The 16,860-nt window shown below is 34.6% G+C and overlaps 2 protein-coding genes across 5 annotated transcripts in view; one reads left to right on the top strand and one right to left on the bottom strand.

Annotated features, from left to right (window-relative positions):
- The window catches only part of Cog5 (component of oligomeric golgi complex 5), a 356,605-nt gene extending 353,180 nt beyond the window's left edge, over positions 1–3,425 (bottom strand). For all 3 annotated transcript variants that reach the window (XM_076834507.1, XM_076834478.1, XM_076834497.2), the window contains exon 1: positions 3,169–3,425. In XM_076834507.1, the coding sequence (XP_076690622.1) occupies positions 3,169–3,262 (94 nt within the window). In that variant the 5' untranslated portion in view covers positions 3,263–3,425. The remainder of the gene's footprint in view (positions 1–3,168) is intronic.
- Dus4l (dihydrouridine synthase 4 like) lies at positions 3,347–15,210 on the top strand. Of its 2 annotated transcripts, none has more exons than XM_076834553.2 (7): positions 3,347–3,566; positions 5,021–5,155; positions 9,239–9,360; positions 11,768–11,885; positions 12,957–13,079; positions 13,889–14,094; positions 14,822–15,210. In XM_076834553.2, exons 2-7 carry the CDS (start codon positions 5,040–5,042, stop codon positions 15,067–15,069), a joined length of 933 nt encoding a protein of 310 aa, XP_076690668.2. In that variant the 5' UTR covers positions 3,347–3,566; positions 5,021–5,039; the 3' UTR covers positions 15,070–15,210. The 2 variants fall into 2 exon arrangements, with proteins under 2 accessions (XP_076690668.2, XP_076690660.2); XM_076834545.2 differs by having other exon boundaries at positions 13,868–14,094.
- The last annotated feature ends 1,650 nt before the right edge of the window (positions 15,211–16,860 follow it).

Genomic DNA, 16,860 nt, shown 5'->3' with positions numbered 1-16,860 from the left:
CAATAAATGGGATGCCATCAAATTAAAAAGCTTATGCACAGCAAAGCAAATGATTAAGAAAAGAGAGCCTATGGAATGGGAAAAAATCTTTGCCAGCTACTCCCCTAACAGGGGATTATATCCAGAAGAGATAAAGAACTAAAAAAAAAAAAAAAAAAAACCTCAATTCCAGAAAAGCAAATAACCGGGCAAAAGAACTAAACAGAAATTCTTTCTCTCCCTCCCTCTCTTTCTCTTGCTTTTTGTTTGTTTGGTTGGGTTTGTTGGTTTTTATTTTTTATTTATTTTTAATTTTTTGGTACCGGGACTTGAACCCAGATGCACTTTACCACTAAGCCATATCCCCAGGCCATTATTTTTATTTTTTACTTTTTTATTTTGAAACAGCATCTCACTAAGTTGCTCAGGGCCTTAGTTGCTGAGACTGGCCTCAAACTTGCAATTCTCCTGCCTAGCCTCCTGAGTTGATGGGATTACAGGCGTGCGCCACCATGCCCAGCCAGAAATTTCTCAAAAGAAACACAAATGGCCAACAATATATGAAAAAAAAAATGTTCAACATCTGTAGTAATCAAAGAAATGCAAACCAAAACTACAATAAGATTTTATCTCACTCCATTCAGATCAAGAATGATCTGAATGGATCATGAACACAAAAGATCAAGAACACAAATCATAGTAAAAGCTGACAAAAATGTAGGGGGAAAGATACACTCATACATTGCTGGTGGGACTGCAAATTAGTACAACCACTTGAAAAGTAGTATGAACATTTCTCAAAAAAATCAGGAATGGAACTACCATATGACCCAGCTAACCCACTCCTTAATATTTATCCAAAAGAACTAAAATCAACATATTACAGTGATATAGTCACTACAGTATTTATAGCAGCACCATTCACAATAGCCAAATTATAGAATCAGCCCAAATGCCTGTTGAAGAAAATGTGGAATATATACACAATCAAGTTTTACTCATCCGTAAAAAAGAATGAAATCATAGCATTTGCAGTAAATGGATGGAAACGGAGAACAACATGCCAAATGAAATAAGCGAGACTCAGAAAATCAAAGGTGGAATGTTTTCTCTGGTATGAGGAAACTAGAACAAAGTAAAGGAAAGACAGCTGTTGGGGGGTGGGGGTGTTCAGATATCATAAATATATAGGGAAAATCACTAGAAGAGAAGGAGGAGAACAAGAAGAAGGGAGAAATTATGGGAATAGGAAAGAAGGAATGAATATAACGAAATAATGTTATATGCATATCTAAATGTACCAAAGGGAATTTCACCTTTATGTATATGTAGAAAGTACCAATCAAAAATAAATCAAGTAATGAAAGGAAGATCATTTGAGTAGAAGAGGGAGAATAGGGGAGGAAGCGGGTGACCAAAGGGAGGAAAGAATGGTGATTAAAATCAAATTCCTTGCCTGTATGATTTTTTCCAAAATGAACTCACTGCTATGTATAATTACAATGTCTGATTTAAAAAATAAAACATATGTAATCACTGGGAAAAAAAAAAAAAAAACTAATCCTAGAAAAGTTTTTCTTGACACTGCCTGACCAATCCCTAACCTCTAGTTGTCATCCTCTGAACTAATGGTTTACTTTGTACACAGTTCTAATGCTACTATTACAACACTATTATAATACTTACTTTTAGAGCTCAAAAGATTATTAACTTTTAAAAAATTTTTTTAGTTGTAGATGGATATAATCTCTTTATTTTATTTGTTCATTTTTTTATGTGGTGCGGGGGATTGAACTCAGTGCCTCATGCGTGCTAGGCAAGCGCTCTACCACTGAGCCACAACCCCGGCCCATTCTCCCCTACTAGATGGTGAGCTACTTGAGAATAAAAAAATGCAGACAGTTAGTCTCACAAGAGTTCAAAACTTGGTTAAATTAAATTTCAATTAAAATACAAAGATGTATTAGACAGGGAACCTAACCTAAAGGATTGGACACAATCTAGTCCTGAAAATATCCTTAATTTTGACCAAAAAAAGTATATAGATTGTCATGAAAAGTCAACAAAAATACTCAACAGAAAAAAACCATTTAGAACTTTTAACCTTTTATAATACACTTACAGTAATGTTCAATTAAAAAAAATCTTTCTGCACCTACTGTAAGTAAGATAGGGCTATTAACATTGTGGAGTTAAAAAAGGATTTTACGGAGGGCGTGGTGGTGCACACCAGCGACTTGAGAAATCTCGAATCTCAGCGAAACAACATCTCAAAAAGTAACAAAGGGATGGGGGCTGAGTATATGTGCTCAGTGGTAAAGGGCCCCTGGGTTCAATCCCTAGTACCAAGGGGGGGAAAAAAAAAGAGGGCGTAGGGGTTTACAATAGAGCAGAAGAGATAAAGGTAAGTATACAAATGATTTTAATACAAGGTAGAACGCTATATCCATTAGGAAAAACACTAAGAAACTTATGTTTACCCTCAGAAATCTGAACTTTATTCTGAATGATGAGACTCAGCACGTTAACTGGACTACAACTGAATGTGCTTTTAAAGTACACTATATTAAACTTACTGGGGATAACTTCTCTTCAAAACTGACCACCAATAAATCCGACTGCTGTTTTCTGTACGAATAGATAACCCCTGCCTGAACTAAGAGTATAAACCCTCCTGCTTGTCTAATTGTGAATAACTGCCTCCTCAAAGAAACACAAGACTGAAAGAAGGGACACCTGTACAACCCAATAATCTAACGGAGGAGGTGTTTCCAACTCTACTTTAAAAAGAACTCCTTTCAATAAGTGTCTGTTATCTGTTCTAGGTCTTACACTTTTCATGGGCTAGAATGCTTCATCTTTTCGTCAAAAGTGCGGCAGCAGGCGGTGGCTGCCAAGGCGGGTCACTGGGTGTGAGGTCCTAGAACTTCAGGGAAGCCCAAACACTTGGGGGCGGAGTTGAGAAGAGGAGCAACTCAAAACCAGGAGTTCCTAGGATACCGGAAAGGAAGAGGGGGAATAAGTTGGCTTGGGCAGCACCCGGACGTCAGGGGGCCGGGCGGAGGGGAGTGGTCAAGTCGAGACCAGAAAACTTTGGGCAAAGCGAGGGTTGAGTCCACCACCTTGGCCCAGGCACCGAGCAGGATATTCCCTCCCGCCCCGCAGCCTGGCCAGTACTCGACTCCTTACCGTCCTGCAAAAGCTCCCGCACTGTCGCTGCAGCCGCTCCAGAACCCAGAGCCCCAAAGCCAGCCATAGTGGCGCCGCTGTCGCCACCTTCCATGTTGGCAGGTACCGGGTTGATGGCGTCAGTGAGAGGAGGCCCCGCCCAGGCTGACGCAGAATCCTGGCGCCGCCCGCCTTCACAGACCGCGGCTGTGGCCCGCCTGGTAATCCAAAGGCTGCTCACGCGGCTGACAGAGCCTGGCTGGGAGTGGTGTGGAAACCAGAGCCCTCGTGCGCTGAGGACCCGGTGCTCGGCCACGCAGTCTGGGAAGCCGAGTCCGCCCCGGGCTTTTTCGCTGTCTCCCTTTGCAGTTCGGAGCCTCGCCCCAGTGGCTGGAGTTGTTCCTCAGACTGAGGAGAAGGTGGGCGCCGGAACGTGACCGTGGCGCATATTTTTAAAAAGAAAAGATAAAGCAAGTATTAAACCTAAGAACCCGACGCAGGGCGAGAGACAAGAGTGGAGGTTTCTGGGAGCTTCGCTGGCACTGCACTCTCTAGGCGGGCGGGTGTTAGTAACTGCCCCACGCCTTGATTGGCAATCCAAGGATTAAAACAGGCGGGAAAAGCTTGGGAACGAAAGTTGCTAAAGGGTGTTCTAAATTATTTTGTAAATCTATACTCATTTAATACTCGTAACCATTCAGGTGAGCTAGTCTCACGCTACTGCGCATTATTTATCTCAGAGGGTTTTCTTTAATATAATTTTATCTCAATTATACGAATGGGGTCAGTGTTCTGAGTGAAGGTCACATGAATTGCCTGGGGCAGTGTGCTCAGTTTCACATTATGTTTCATTATCCATAAAAAAACCAAATTAGTGTTTTGGCATGTCCCAAACTGCACTATTTTTTTTTTTTTTTTTTGCCCTATGATCATAAAGAATAAAAATACCAAGTTATGTTTTGAAGTGCTATTTAGAGTTGTTCTTATAATGGCATTTAATTTTCCTGAATAATACAGGATATTTCACAGTACCAGACATACACAGTATTTTGTAGGAAATTATTCAAATCAAATACCTTGATTTATCAATGCCAAAGAAAATAAAACGGAAAAAAATAATAAAAGTAATATGGTATACTAGAAAAAATCTTGTAGTTTTTCTATCTTGTTTTTCTACAACTATCTCATGTAGTTTTCAACTTTGATTTATCTTAGAAGTAGAATTCTGTGGTATTCCTTTTCTATTATTTATCTTATTTTTTATTCTTTTTAGATATACATGACAGTAGAATGTATTTTGACATATTATACATAATGGAATATAACATTCTACTTCTAAGGATCTCATCCTTGCGGTTGAACATGATGTGGAGTTATACTGTTCGTGTATTCATATGTGAATTTAGGAAAGTTGTTAGGAATCATTCTACTTTCTTTCCGATTCCCATTCCCCCTCCCTTTCCTTCATTCCCCTCTGTCTTACCCAATGAACTTCTTTCCCTACCACCACCACCTTATTGTGTGTTAGCCTCTGCATATCAGAGAGAAGGTTCAACCTTTGATTTTGGGAGATTGGCATATTTCATTTACCATGGTCATCTTCAGTTTCATCCATTTACCAACAAATGCCATAATTTCATTCTTCTTTATGGATGAGTAGTATCCCATTGTGTGTGTGTGTGTGTGTGTGTGAGAGAGAGAGACAGAGAGAGAGAGAAAGAGATAGTCTATTTAATAATATGAAAAGAAGCTAAAACAAATTCTGATCCCACAAACCTAATGAAAAATAAATATCATTGGCAATTGAAATTTAGAATGATGAAATTCACCTAGAGAAAGGATATTCCAAGTGCAAATGGATTGTCTTTTTCAGATTTGAAATAAATATATTCATGAAGTGTGACTCCATACAAACTACAAAATGTCAAGAAAGAAAAAAAGATCCAATAGAAATGTTTCATTCTGGGCAGCTGGTGAAAATCTGTGCCCCAATGGTTCGATATTCAAAGTAAGTGTTGTTAAATGTTAATGAACTGAGGCATAATTTCCCTTTTATGTTCTGCCTTTTTTAAGTACTGTAAGACCACTACATGGACTCTTCAATTCCTAGTTTTGGAATCATGATCTAGAAATGACTCCTGGTGCCTAGTATATGTGTGTGTGCGCGCGTGCCTGAGTAAATCATCTCTGCAAGTGTCACATTTTATGTTTTTATAAATGGTGGCATTTATAACTCCCATCTATAAGGTATAGTAGATATTGAATGGATATAAACATTTATGCACAGGTTTTGGTTTGAATATGTGTCTTGAGACAAATGTATAAGAATGTAATTGCTGGATCATAAGATGTTTAGTTTTTGCCAAACTTTTCTAGAGTAGCAATACTATTTGACCCTTCTACCTAGCACCATATGAGAAATCCAGTTTCTCCTCATTCTAACCTACTTTTGATAATGGCAGTGTTTTGGTTTTTTGTTCTTAACTGTTTTAATGGTATATAGTGATATCTCATTGTGTTTCTACTTTCTACATGTCCTGTATGTGATGTTAAACTTCTTTTCATGTGCTTATTTGGCAACTGTATAGTTTTGAGGAAATGTTTCTTAATGCTTTTTGCCCATATCCTAATATTGCTCTTTTACTCTTGTAGTTTTTTAAATTATTATAAAAGACATATAATATTTATCTTTTTATAATTTTTATGTGTAAAGTTTAGCACTGTTAATTATGTTCCATATCATGCATCTGATATCTGAAACTCTCTATTCTTAAAAAACCCTTAAGCAATAACCCCATTCCTCTCCCCACCTAAACCCTGGCAACCATTATTCTACTGTTTCTCTACTTTTTCTTATGATTCTACTTATCTAAAGTACTGTAGGTGGAATCATATAGTTGTTGAGACTAGTTTTTTTACTTAGCATATTTTCAATGTCCATTCATATTGTAACATATACCAGATTTTTCCTTTCTTTATTTTTGAAGGCGGGGAGGTGGGGGCAGGATACCAGGGATTGAATTCTGGGACACTCGACCACTGAGCCACATCCCCAGCCCTATTTTGTATTTTATTTAGAAACAGGGTCTCACTGAGTTGTTTAGCACCTCGATTTTGCTGAGGCTGGGTTTGAACTTAAAATCCTCCTGCCTAAGCCTCTAGAGCTGCTGGGATTACAGGCATGAGTCACCATGCCCAGCTCCTTCTTTAAGGCTAAATAGTCCATTGTACATGAATGCTGCATTTTCTTTGTCCATTCATTGATCGATAAAATATTGCTTCCATATTTTAGCTATTGCAAGTAATGCTGTTATGAACATGGATGCACAAATATCTCAATGCTTTTTGACTATATATTCAGAAGTGGAATTGCTGGATCACATGGTAATTGTGTTATGCTTTTTGAGGAACCTTCATACTATTTTCCATAGAAGCCATACCATGTTACCTTTTCACCAGCATTACACAAGAGTTCTTAATTTCTTCACACCCTTGCCAACTCATCATTTTCTAGAATTTTCAAAACTTATCCTATCCCATCCTACTGGGTGTAAAGTGGATCTCATGGTAATTTTGATTTTCATTTCCATAATGGTTAGTGACATGAGCATCTTTTCTTATTGGCCAATTGTATATCTTCATTGTAGAAATATCTATTCAACATTTTGCCCATTTTTGAATAGGGTTTTTTTTTTAATATTTATTTTTTAGGTGTAGATGGACACAACACAATGCCTTTATTTTTATGTGGTGCTGAGGATGGAACCCAGGCCCCGCCCATGCTAGGCAAGCACTCCACCGCTGAGCCACTATCCCAGCCCCGGATTTATATTTTTGTTTACTATTAAGTGTTGAGATGTCTTGATATGACTTCTTTGTCAACTATGTGGCTTGCAAATATTTTCTCAGATTATATAGTTTATTCTCTTTACAGGGTGTTTTGCAAAGCAAAAGTTTTTTATTATGATGAAGTCCATTTTATCAGTTTTTCCTTGTATAAATTTTGCTTTTGGTGTCAAGTGTAAGATATCTTTGTATAGCTCCAGATTCTGAAGATTTTCTCCAAAGTTTTTTTCCTAAAAGTTTTTTATAATTTTATGCTTTACATTTAAGATCATGATTCAATTATATTGATTTTAGTGTAAGTTTGAGAGTTAGATAGTTCTTTTTTTTTTTTTTTTGCCTAGAAATGTCCAGTTACTCTAGTCCTATTTGTTGAGAAGTCTATTTTTACTCGATTGAATTACTTCTGCTACTTCACTAAAAAAAAAAAAAAAAATCAGTGTTTTGTATTTTGTTTCATTGATTTATGTGTCTATCCCTTTACCATTTCCACAGTATGTGGATTATTTATTGTAGCTATATAAAAAGTTTTGGAATCAAGGGACTGATAACCTCCTGATTCTAGTTGCTTTGCTTTCCACTTAATTTTAGAATGATCTTTGTGTATTTACAAATATATATATATATATATCTATCTTGTGGAATTTCCATAAGAATTGAATGAAACCTACATATCAATTTGAGGAGAATTGACATCCTATCTATGTTGAATCTCACAATCCATAAAAATGATGTTTCTCTTCATTGATACAGATTTTCTCTGACTTCTTTCATCAGCATTGTGTGGTTTTCAGCATACAAGTTCTGTACATCTTTTGGAAAACTTAGCACCAGTTTTGTTGTTGTTGTTGTTGTTTATGGTATTATTGTATTTTTAATTTTGGTGTCCATGTGGTCATTACTAGTAGTATATAGAAATACAGTTAATTTTTGTATGTTGATCTTATATCCTACAAAGTTCTTGAGCCCTCTTCCTAATTCTGAGAGTTTGTTTGCTATTTGTAAATTCCTTGGGATTATATAAACAACCGTGTCATCTACAAACAGATTTAGTTTTATTTCTTCATTTTGGTCAGTGCCTTTCATTTCTTTCCCATGCCTTACTTATTGTACTGATCTAGAAGTTCCATCTCTACGTTGAATGTGAGTGATGAGAGCAGACATCCATTCCTTTTTCCTATTTAGGAGGAAAGTGTTCTGTCGAATTTTTTGTGAATATTCTTTTTCAAGTTAAGGAATTTCCCTCTATTTCTGTTTTTCTGAGAATTTTTTTTTATCATGAATGAGTGTATCTTGTCAAATGCTTTTTCTGCTAAACTCATAATTATGTGTTTTTTCTTTAGCATATTAATATGATAGTTCATACTGATGGATTTTGAATATTGAACCTTCTCTAGCAGGCAAAGGTGGGGAGAAGGGCACCATCTCCTTGCTGTCAGTAGTTAGTCTAGGTTCTTGGCCTCCTTGTTGCTGTAGGAAGGCATGAGAGTTCCAATTCCTTTTGGTGGGGGTGCCTCATAACTACTGGGCAATACAAAAAGTCCTGGCTTTCCACATGGTCTCTAACAACACACCCAAGGAAGACAGTGCCTTGTTACTACTGAGTAAACATGGAAGTCTGTGCTCTTCATGTGGTCTACACTACTACCACTAAAATTGGGGCCCTCACAGGTCAATAGGGATGAAAGTCTCAGATCCCTACCAGGTCCTCTTGAACACCACCACTGTGGGATGTTGGAGCACCTTGTTACAACATTGGAGGGGGGTAGAAGTCCCCGCTTGACCTTTTCTAGTACAGGTGAGGCCATAGCTTTTTTCTGTAATGTTTGACTGAATTTGAACCATTACCATAAAAAAGTTTTGTGTCATGCTTGGCTTCCCCTTTCCTGGTCTTTTAACTAGACAGACTTTTGTAGGCTATTCAGCACCCACTGGTGATTCCAGATCAGCTTCTTCAGTCCCAAGGCTGGGGTATTTGAGTTTATAAAATTGAAGGAGCTTACCACCTCTTATTTTAACCTGGCAGCCTCTTTTAACTTTTCAGAATTTCCTGTGTTTATTTTACATATAATATAAAGGGTTTTTAGTTATATTTAGTAGGAAGAATAGGAAAAAATACAGCTACTCTGTCTTCTCATGGACAGAACTCTCCCTAATAACTATTTAGTAATCAACTAAATTAAACTTATAAATAGATATGATTATTGGTGTTTCCTAATTGCATAACTTAAGTTTTATATGCTCACAGGTTGGCTTTTAGGACACTAGTAAGAAAATACTGTTGTGATCTGTGTTATACACCAATGATAGTTGCCGCTGATTTTGTCAGATCTATAAAAGCCAGAGACAGTGAATTTACCACAAACCAAGGTATGTGAAACCCATAGTTTGTTTACTTTGTAAAACTTACCAAAAAATTTTTGTTTGTAACTCAGCTACTTATCTAATCAGACACAACATATCTTAGTTTATATGATAAAATCCTTTCCTTTTTTTTTTTTTTAGTTGTATTTGGACACAATACCTTTATTTTATTTATTTTTATGTGGTGCTGAGGATCGAACCTAGGACCTGGCACATGCTAGGCACATGCTCTACCACTAAGCCACAATCCCAGCCCCAAAATCCTTTCATTTTTAAATGCCTTTAGTATTTTACATATAATACAGAGAGCTTTATAGGTTATTGGTGATCTACCAAAATATATGGTCAGCCTTTCTTCAGGTGTCCAGCCTCTCCCCTGGACTATCAGAATAAATCTCTGTCTTACAGTCTATAGTGTTATACCTTTCCAAACTATCTCCATACTGCTCAAAGTGACCTATCTAAAGTGTCAATTTGACAGCATGAACAACAGTGAGATCTTGTCTCAAAAAAAAAAAAAAAAAAAGGTAATGAAAGTTTTTAGGCTTCACCCCAGTCCTACTGAATCAAAAACTATGGGTATGTGGTCCTGCAATCTATTTTGAAAAGTGTTCAAATAATTCTGAACTTGCCAAAGTTTGAGAACCCTTGACTTAAAGACTAAAATTTCTGCACCTGAGGATAAGATGCCAAGTCCTTCATGACCTACTAGCCTGTGAATAAATCTTCTGCAGCCTTAATTTCCATTAGTTTCTTCCCATAGCCCACAACTTTATTCTTCAAAAATGCTACATTAGGGTTGGGGTTGTAACTCACTGGTAGAGCACTTGTGTAATATGTATGAGGCACTGGGTTCAATCATCAGCACCACATACAAAAATAAAAAAATTTTAAGTTATTGTGTCCATCTACAAGTAAAAATATTTTTTTAAAAAAAAACACTACATTATTTTATGTGTCTGAATATACCTTGTTCTCTCACACTTCCCTACCTAGAATATTGCACCTGTAATGTTAGTGACTTGGGAGCCTAAGGCAAATTACAGTTAATGATTCTTAATTCAGTATTAAAAGTTTGTAGCCAGGGAACCTTTCCTAATCATTCTCCACTTGTGCCCTATCTCCTTTTATTGCACTTAATCCTACTTTTTATAATATCTTCATTAATTGTGCTACTCTTTCCCACTAGATGATGGGTTCTTTGAGAGCTCAAGCTATAAACATAGCTTGATGTTTGTCCTCAAGAACTAACACAATGTGAAATCTGTTTGCCCAATAAATGGTTGTTAAGTTGAAATTCTATAACAAAGTAGAAAAGGGAATAGCACCCTATGTCCACATGAATAAAAAAGCAAATTCTACCCTATCATAATCACAAGTCAGTGGATTGCCCTAGAGATCTTGAATCAGTACAACTATGGCGATGTCCAGAAATCTGCATTTTTATAAACACCCAGTGAATCTTATATTGGTAGTCCTCAGAAAAATTTAGATCTCTTCAGAGTTTATCATGTTCTTTAAAACCTAGGAAAGCTATGATATCTTTAGCTACATTAAAATTTAAACTTTTATATATAAATATACAAATAGAGATAAAGAACTAGAAAAAATAAAAACACTCTGATTAATAGTAAAACTAATTTATTTTTTAAATTACAAATGATAGTAAAAAAGGAATAACTAATAGAATTACACAGAAAAATTTACAAACATGAAAAGAGCTCACAAAGATATACAAATGTTAAGATATGCACTGTAGGATAAGTTGTGAAGAAAGAACCATATTGCTATGTATCAGTACTGATAAACTCTTGCAAGATAATTTTGTAATATCTGTCAATGTTAAATGCCTATTCAGCAGTTATACATCTAGTAATTTATCCATTCTATGAATATTTTCACAAAAAACATAAATGCAAAACTATCCCTATTGTAGCTGTATTTGCAAGAGTCACAAATAATAAGCAATCTAAATTGTGTATGGTTCATCTGTACAGTGGAATATTAGAGAAATTACATCTGAGCACATATCCCAGATCAAGAAAAGTAGAGTGGTAGGCATAGCAATGTATGTGGAATTGTTCACATTAATTTGTTTACATATAAAAGGTTAACATATAAAATTGCTGAGATATAATAAACTAACTCCCACATTTAGGAAGTGGGTCTTTTCGTCAAAAAGTACTGGAATACTTTTAATTTTATCTAATTTTGTGCTGTTTGAATATTTGTGTAAATTTATTTCAATTTTAAATAAATCTTTTTGAATATTACCTTATTTGAATAGATGTTCCTTGTGCTAAAAATATTTATTGCTATTTTATCCTGTACAAACATTAGAGTTTCCTCTGTGTGTGTGTGTGTGTGTGGTTTTTTCCTATGGATTTTAATGTTGAGCTGTTCGTTTTATCAGGTGATTGCCCATTGATTGTTCAGTTTGCTGCCAACGATGCAAGACTTTTATCTGATGCTGCTCGTATAGTCTGTCCTTATGCAAATGGAATAGACATTAACTGTGGTTGCCCTCAGAGGTAAAGCTCAAAGAAGTTGGAAGAGTTTTCAAAAAGATTAGAAAAAACTTTATGAACATGGTAAAATTTCTTTCTAGTTTTCCAAAAATTAAAAAGTAAGAACATAGAATTAAACTACCAGGATTCTACAAAAGAAGGAAGGAAAAAATATTTGGGAACATAAATTCAAAGCTCTATCTGATGACTGAAATGATGTGTAGACCTTTGAAAAGTATTTTGTCTCCCCTTATCAATAACATTTTTGTGTAGATCTGCTTGAACCTTATCCAAAATTACATGAGAAATGTAGCGACTACAATAATCCCTAAAATGTATTTTACTATCATGTGATATATATTCTTGCTCTAAAAAGTGTTTCTATGATTTGATAGAAACTGCCTATTTTCTTATTTTCCTTAAAAAAATACCTTATTATAATCATTCTTTTCTTTTTTTTTTTTTTTTCCTTTCTCATGCCAGAGTTATTTGGTTGGGTTTAAGTAACTGGATTTGAGTAAGCTGTACTTAACTTGCCAACAGTATCCCTAGCTTATCTGTACTAGCTTATCTGTCAATTCAAAATGCATCCAAAGAATTAAATCAAGTTTTTAAGTGCATCATAATCCAAACCAGATTAGATGTATTGTATACTCATTAGAAGAGTTAAAGAAGCTATTTAGTGCTGTAAGCCAAAAATTTTGAAACTTAATAAAACCTCTTGTTATGTACAATAAGCATCAAATTTGGAATTTAAAATATCTGAAGTAATTGCAGTTAATCACAAATATTTTAATCTGTTTTGGTTGAACTAATTCTAATTTAGTATTCTGATTTGCCAACGGAAACTATTTCCCTGGAGTTTTTTGGTTTTGGTTTTGATCTGGGAACATGTTTTCCTTATCATTATCTTTTTTTTTTCCCCCATAGGTTGTTTTCCTAATCTTATTGATCTATGAGTTTTTAAAATCTGATTCATTCCAGATCACTAAATAAAGAAATATACAAATACATTTACATTTCAGTGCTTTTTCAATTTTTATCTTCTCTTCCACCTGTTTGTAATTCATTTGTTATTGTGTTTGTTTTACGAAGGTGGGCAATGGCAGAAGGTTATGGAGCTTGCTTAATAAATAAGCCAGAGCTTGTTCGAGATATGGTGAAACAAGTAAGAAATCAAGTGGAAAACCCCAAATTTTCAGTTTCTATTAAAATAAGGTAAAGTCAATATTTTAGTCTGTTGACAAAATAATCTAATGATTAAGAATTAAAAGAATATTTCTTTTGTTTGGTGATTTGGGAGTATCTGTCCTAAATAAATTGGTAGTTGGTTTATGGAATTTTTGAAACAATACATTTAGTAAACAAATATATACCCTTCTGTTTATAATCCTGAACACCTTTTTTTTAACAAAAATTAAACCTCCCTTTATTAAAAGATTTCACCATTCCCTCAACTTTTTCCAAGTTCTCTTTAATTAACACTAAAGAAATATTCCTAGCACCAAGAATAAAAATGAAAAGATATTTGCACTAAAATATTACAATAAAAATAAACTATAGTAATGTGTTTTTGGTGAAAAGTTAAAAACATATTTAACAGATAAAGTAGTATGTTCTTCCACTTGGGGATTGGGGCATTCATATCAAATCTTGACCCATTATGTTCCACAGTCCTATATAAAATTAAAAACTTTGGACTTAGTGGGTTAACATAGCATCTTTCACTTCATCTATCTTAGTATTTTGATGACTCTTTCATTATCAAAGCCAAAAGGGAGAAGCAATAGGTAAGATAATACTCATTTGTTGTCCTGTTGTTGCCAATGGCAAAGTAAATAAATTTGAGGTCTTGACTGGGAATAATCCCTGAAAAGATCCTTCCTGATAGTGGCATGACATTATAACATAACTAAACAATACAGTATATAAAATACCATTTTTAGTGGATTTTAGTATTAAGATTTGTTTGATATGAACAGATAGGTGTAATTTTGAAATTATAGGATCCATGATGATCTTACCAGAACCGTAGATCTTTGTCGAAAGGCTGAAGCAACTGGAGTTTCCTGGATTACAGTCCATGGAAGAACTGTTGAAGAAAGACACCAGCCAGTCCACTATGATGCCATTAAAATAATAAAGGAAAATATGTCTATACCTGTAATTGCTAATGGAGATATCAGGAGTTTAAAAGAGGCTGAAAATGTGTGGCAGATTACTGGGACAGACGGTAAGAAAAAAGTGCTTTGTTTATCTTTTAATTAGGAAAAAGAAGGATAAGGTAGTAATATTAATTTGATTTTCATTATTTTCTTTTAATATTGGGCTACATTTTCCCATCATACCGATTTAAGCTAAGCAGTCTATTAAAATGCTATTCATTCTCCTGCTTAGAAACTATATTTTTTTAATGGGGATAAATTAAGTTACTTGTCTTCCACCATCATATCTAGTGACTAATTAGGAATTTTCCCAGTAACCTATTAGTGGGGAAAAAAAAAAAAAAAAACATCTGGAATACAATGGAGTTAATAAACTCAGGAGTAATAGAGAAGCCAAAGGAACCCTATGTGGTTTCATTATCCTTTAAATTATTGGTATACCAAGCCAAGCACTGTAATAATTTACTATAGGGGAGAATGCAGATAAACTTTAACTGAAAACATTCTGATTTATGACACTGTGGGTTTACCCTAATGAAAAACTAAAAACTAATTTTGCAATGTAGAAGCCTTAAAAAATGAAGAACTTAAATACATTTAATTTCATTCATTTTCAAAAGGTACTAAAATAAAATATTTTAAATTATTGAATTAAACAGACTAATGTAAATAGAGCATTGTGAAAATCTTTAGTCATAACTTGTTTTTTAATATGCTACATTTGTTTCATTGAGTTTGAACTAATAATCATGGGCGCTTAAGGTATGGACAAACATGGTCTGCTTTAATTTGTAGGTGTGATGGTTGCAAGAGGACTCTTAGCAAACCCAGCCATGTTTGCTGGATATGAGGAAACCCCATTGAAATGCATCTGGGACTGGGTTGACATCGCTCTTGAACTTGGAACTCCTTACATGTGTTTCCATCAACATTTAATGTACATGATGGAAAAGATAACTTCAAAGCAGGAAAGAAGAGTATTTAATGCACTGTCAAGTGCATCAGCAGTCTTAGATTACCTTACAGAGCATTATGGCATTTGACTGGACTTCCTAAATTATATTAATATATACTCTGTTTTATACTTTATAAAATAAAAGGTTGCATCTTTGTTTTTACTTTAAATCAGTGGCTGTAGGTTCAAACACGGACAAACTGTTCAGAATCTTGTTATGGTTGGGGGAGGAGGGTTTCTCTAAAGGAAATGTTTTTAACATTTTTAAATAAAAACTTTTTATTTTAATACTAACAAGGTATGACTTATATAATATCTGTACCTTAACAAGAAGTACATTTTTAATAAAAGTAAGTGCAGAGTTCTGGTAGAATAAAAGCTAACATCATATAAAATGAACAAGAAACTCTTAAATAGAATTATTCTCAGGGCTTAACATTAAAACTTAAAATTGGAATGTCAAACTGGTACACTTCCTAATTGAATTTTACACCTCAAGATATTTGTTTTAAATTGTACATAACAAAAATTTATTAGATATGTTATCTGGAATTTAGAACTAAGATTGCATGGAATTCTAATTTTTTATTTTATACATGACAGTAGAATGTATTTTGATATACATATGTGGCATACAACTTCCGTTCTTCTGGTTGTATACGATATGGAATTAAATTGATCGTGTAGTCAGATGTGAACTTTGAAAGGTAACGTCCAATTCATTCTACTAGCTTTCCTTTTCTCATTCCCCCTCCTTTCATTTCCCTTTGTCTAATCCAAAGTACTTTTATTCTAATCCAAAGTACTTTTATTCTTCCCTTCTTCCCCCCTCACCTCATTGTTAGTTAGCATCCACATATCAGAACATTCGACCTTTGCGTTTTTTTGAGATTCTCTTATTTCAGTTGGCATAATAGTCTCCAATTCCATCCATTTACTGGCAAATGTCATAATTTCATTTCTCTTTATGGCTGAGTAATATTCCATCATGTATATATAACACATTTTCTTTAATCCATTCATCTGTTGAAGGGCACCTAAGCTGGTTCCGTAGCTTAGCTATTGTGAATTGAGCTTCTATAAACATTGATGTGGCAGCTTCACTGTAATATGCTGATTTTAAGTCTTTTGGGGTTTATACTGAGAAGTGGGATAGCTGGGTCAAATGGTGATTCCATTCCAAGTTTTCTGAGGAAATCTCCATACTGCTTTCCAGATTGGTTGCACCATTTTTCAGTCCTACCAGCAATATGTGAGTGTACCTTTTTCCCCTACATCCTTGCCAACATTTTTTGTTACTTGTATTCTTGATAATTGCCATTCTGATTGAAGTGAGATGAAATCTCAGTGTAGTTTTAATTTGTATTTCTCTAATTGCTAGAGGGGTTGAACATTATTTCATATATTTGTTGACTGATCGTATTTTTTGTTCTGTGAAGTGCCTGTTCAGTTCCTTTGCCTAGATTTCATGGAATTCTTTAATATTAGACTTTGTGCATTTTAAGCCTTCTAGATCCTTAGAAGATTGCAAATTCGATAAACACACCTGAATCTAAAAAGATTAAAATTGTGTCCCCTCACATCTTAACTATAAAAAAAAAAAATTGGTAGCTAATGATTACATATCTCCAAATAGTATTTATCCAGAGAAATGATATATTTCTCTACTATTCAGTAGAGAATAGTAGCCAGATTTTAATTTAAAAACAACTTTTCATATTTTGTTATTAGTGACATTATTTTTATGCCTCTCTGTAATTGATAATTGTAATTAAATTCCCATGGTTTGAGAGTGTTACTAATAGATTTTGTTATCGGTTAATGTGAGCTACAGAAGTATTTCAGTGAAAATAATTTATACCTCAAATATTCTTTATGA

The sequence above is a fragment of the Callospermophilus lateralis genome, chromosome 1 (assembly GCF_048772815.1).
Source record: "Callospermophilus lateralis isolate mCalLat2 chromosome 1, mCalLat2.hap1, whole genome shotgun sequence".
NCBI classification, from domain to species: domain Eukaryota; kingdom Metazoa; phylum Chordata; class Mammalia; order Rodentia; family Sciuridae; genus Callospermophilus; species Callospermophilus lateralis.
Note: the sequence above shows the minus strand (reverse complement) of the source record. Positions and strands in the feature narration are given on the sequence as shown.

Coding starts and splice junctions, on each gene's coding strand:
- Dus4l (XM_076834545.2), top strand. CDS start 5,040: ATGAAGTGTGACTCCATACAAACTACAAAATGTCAAGAAAGAAAAAAA. Junction 5,156..9,238: donor CCAATGGTTCGATATTCAAA/GTAAGTGTTGTT, acceptor ATATGCTCACAG/GTTGGCTTTTAGGACACTAG. Junction 9,361..11,767: donor TGAATTTACCACAAACCAAG/GTATGTGAAACC, acceptor TCGTTTTATCAG/GTGATTGCCCATTGATTGTT.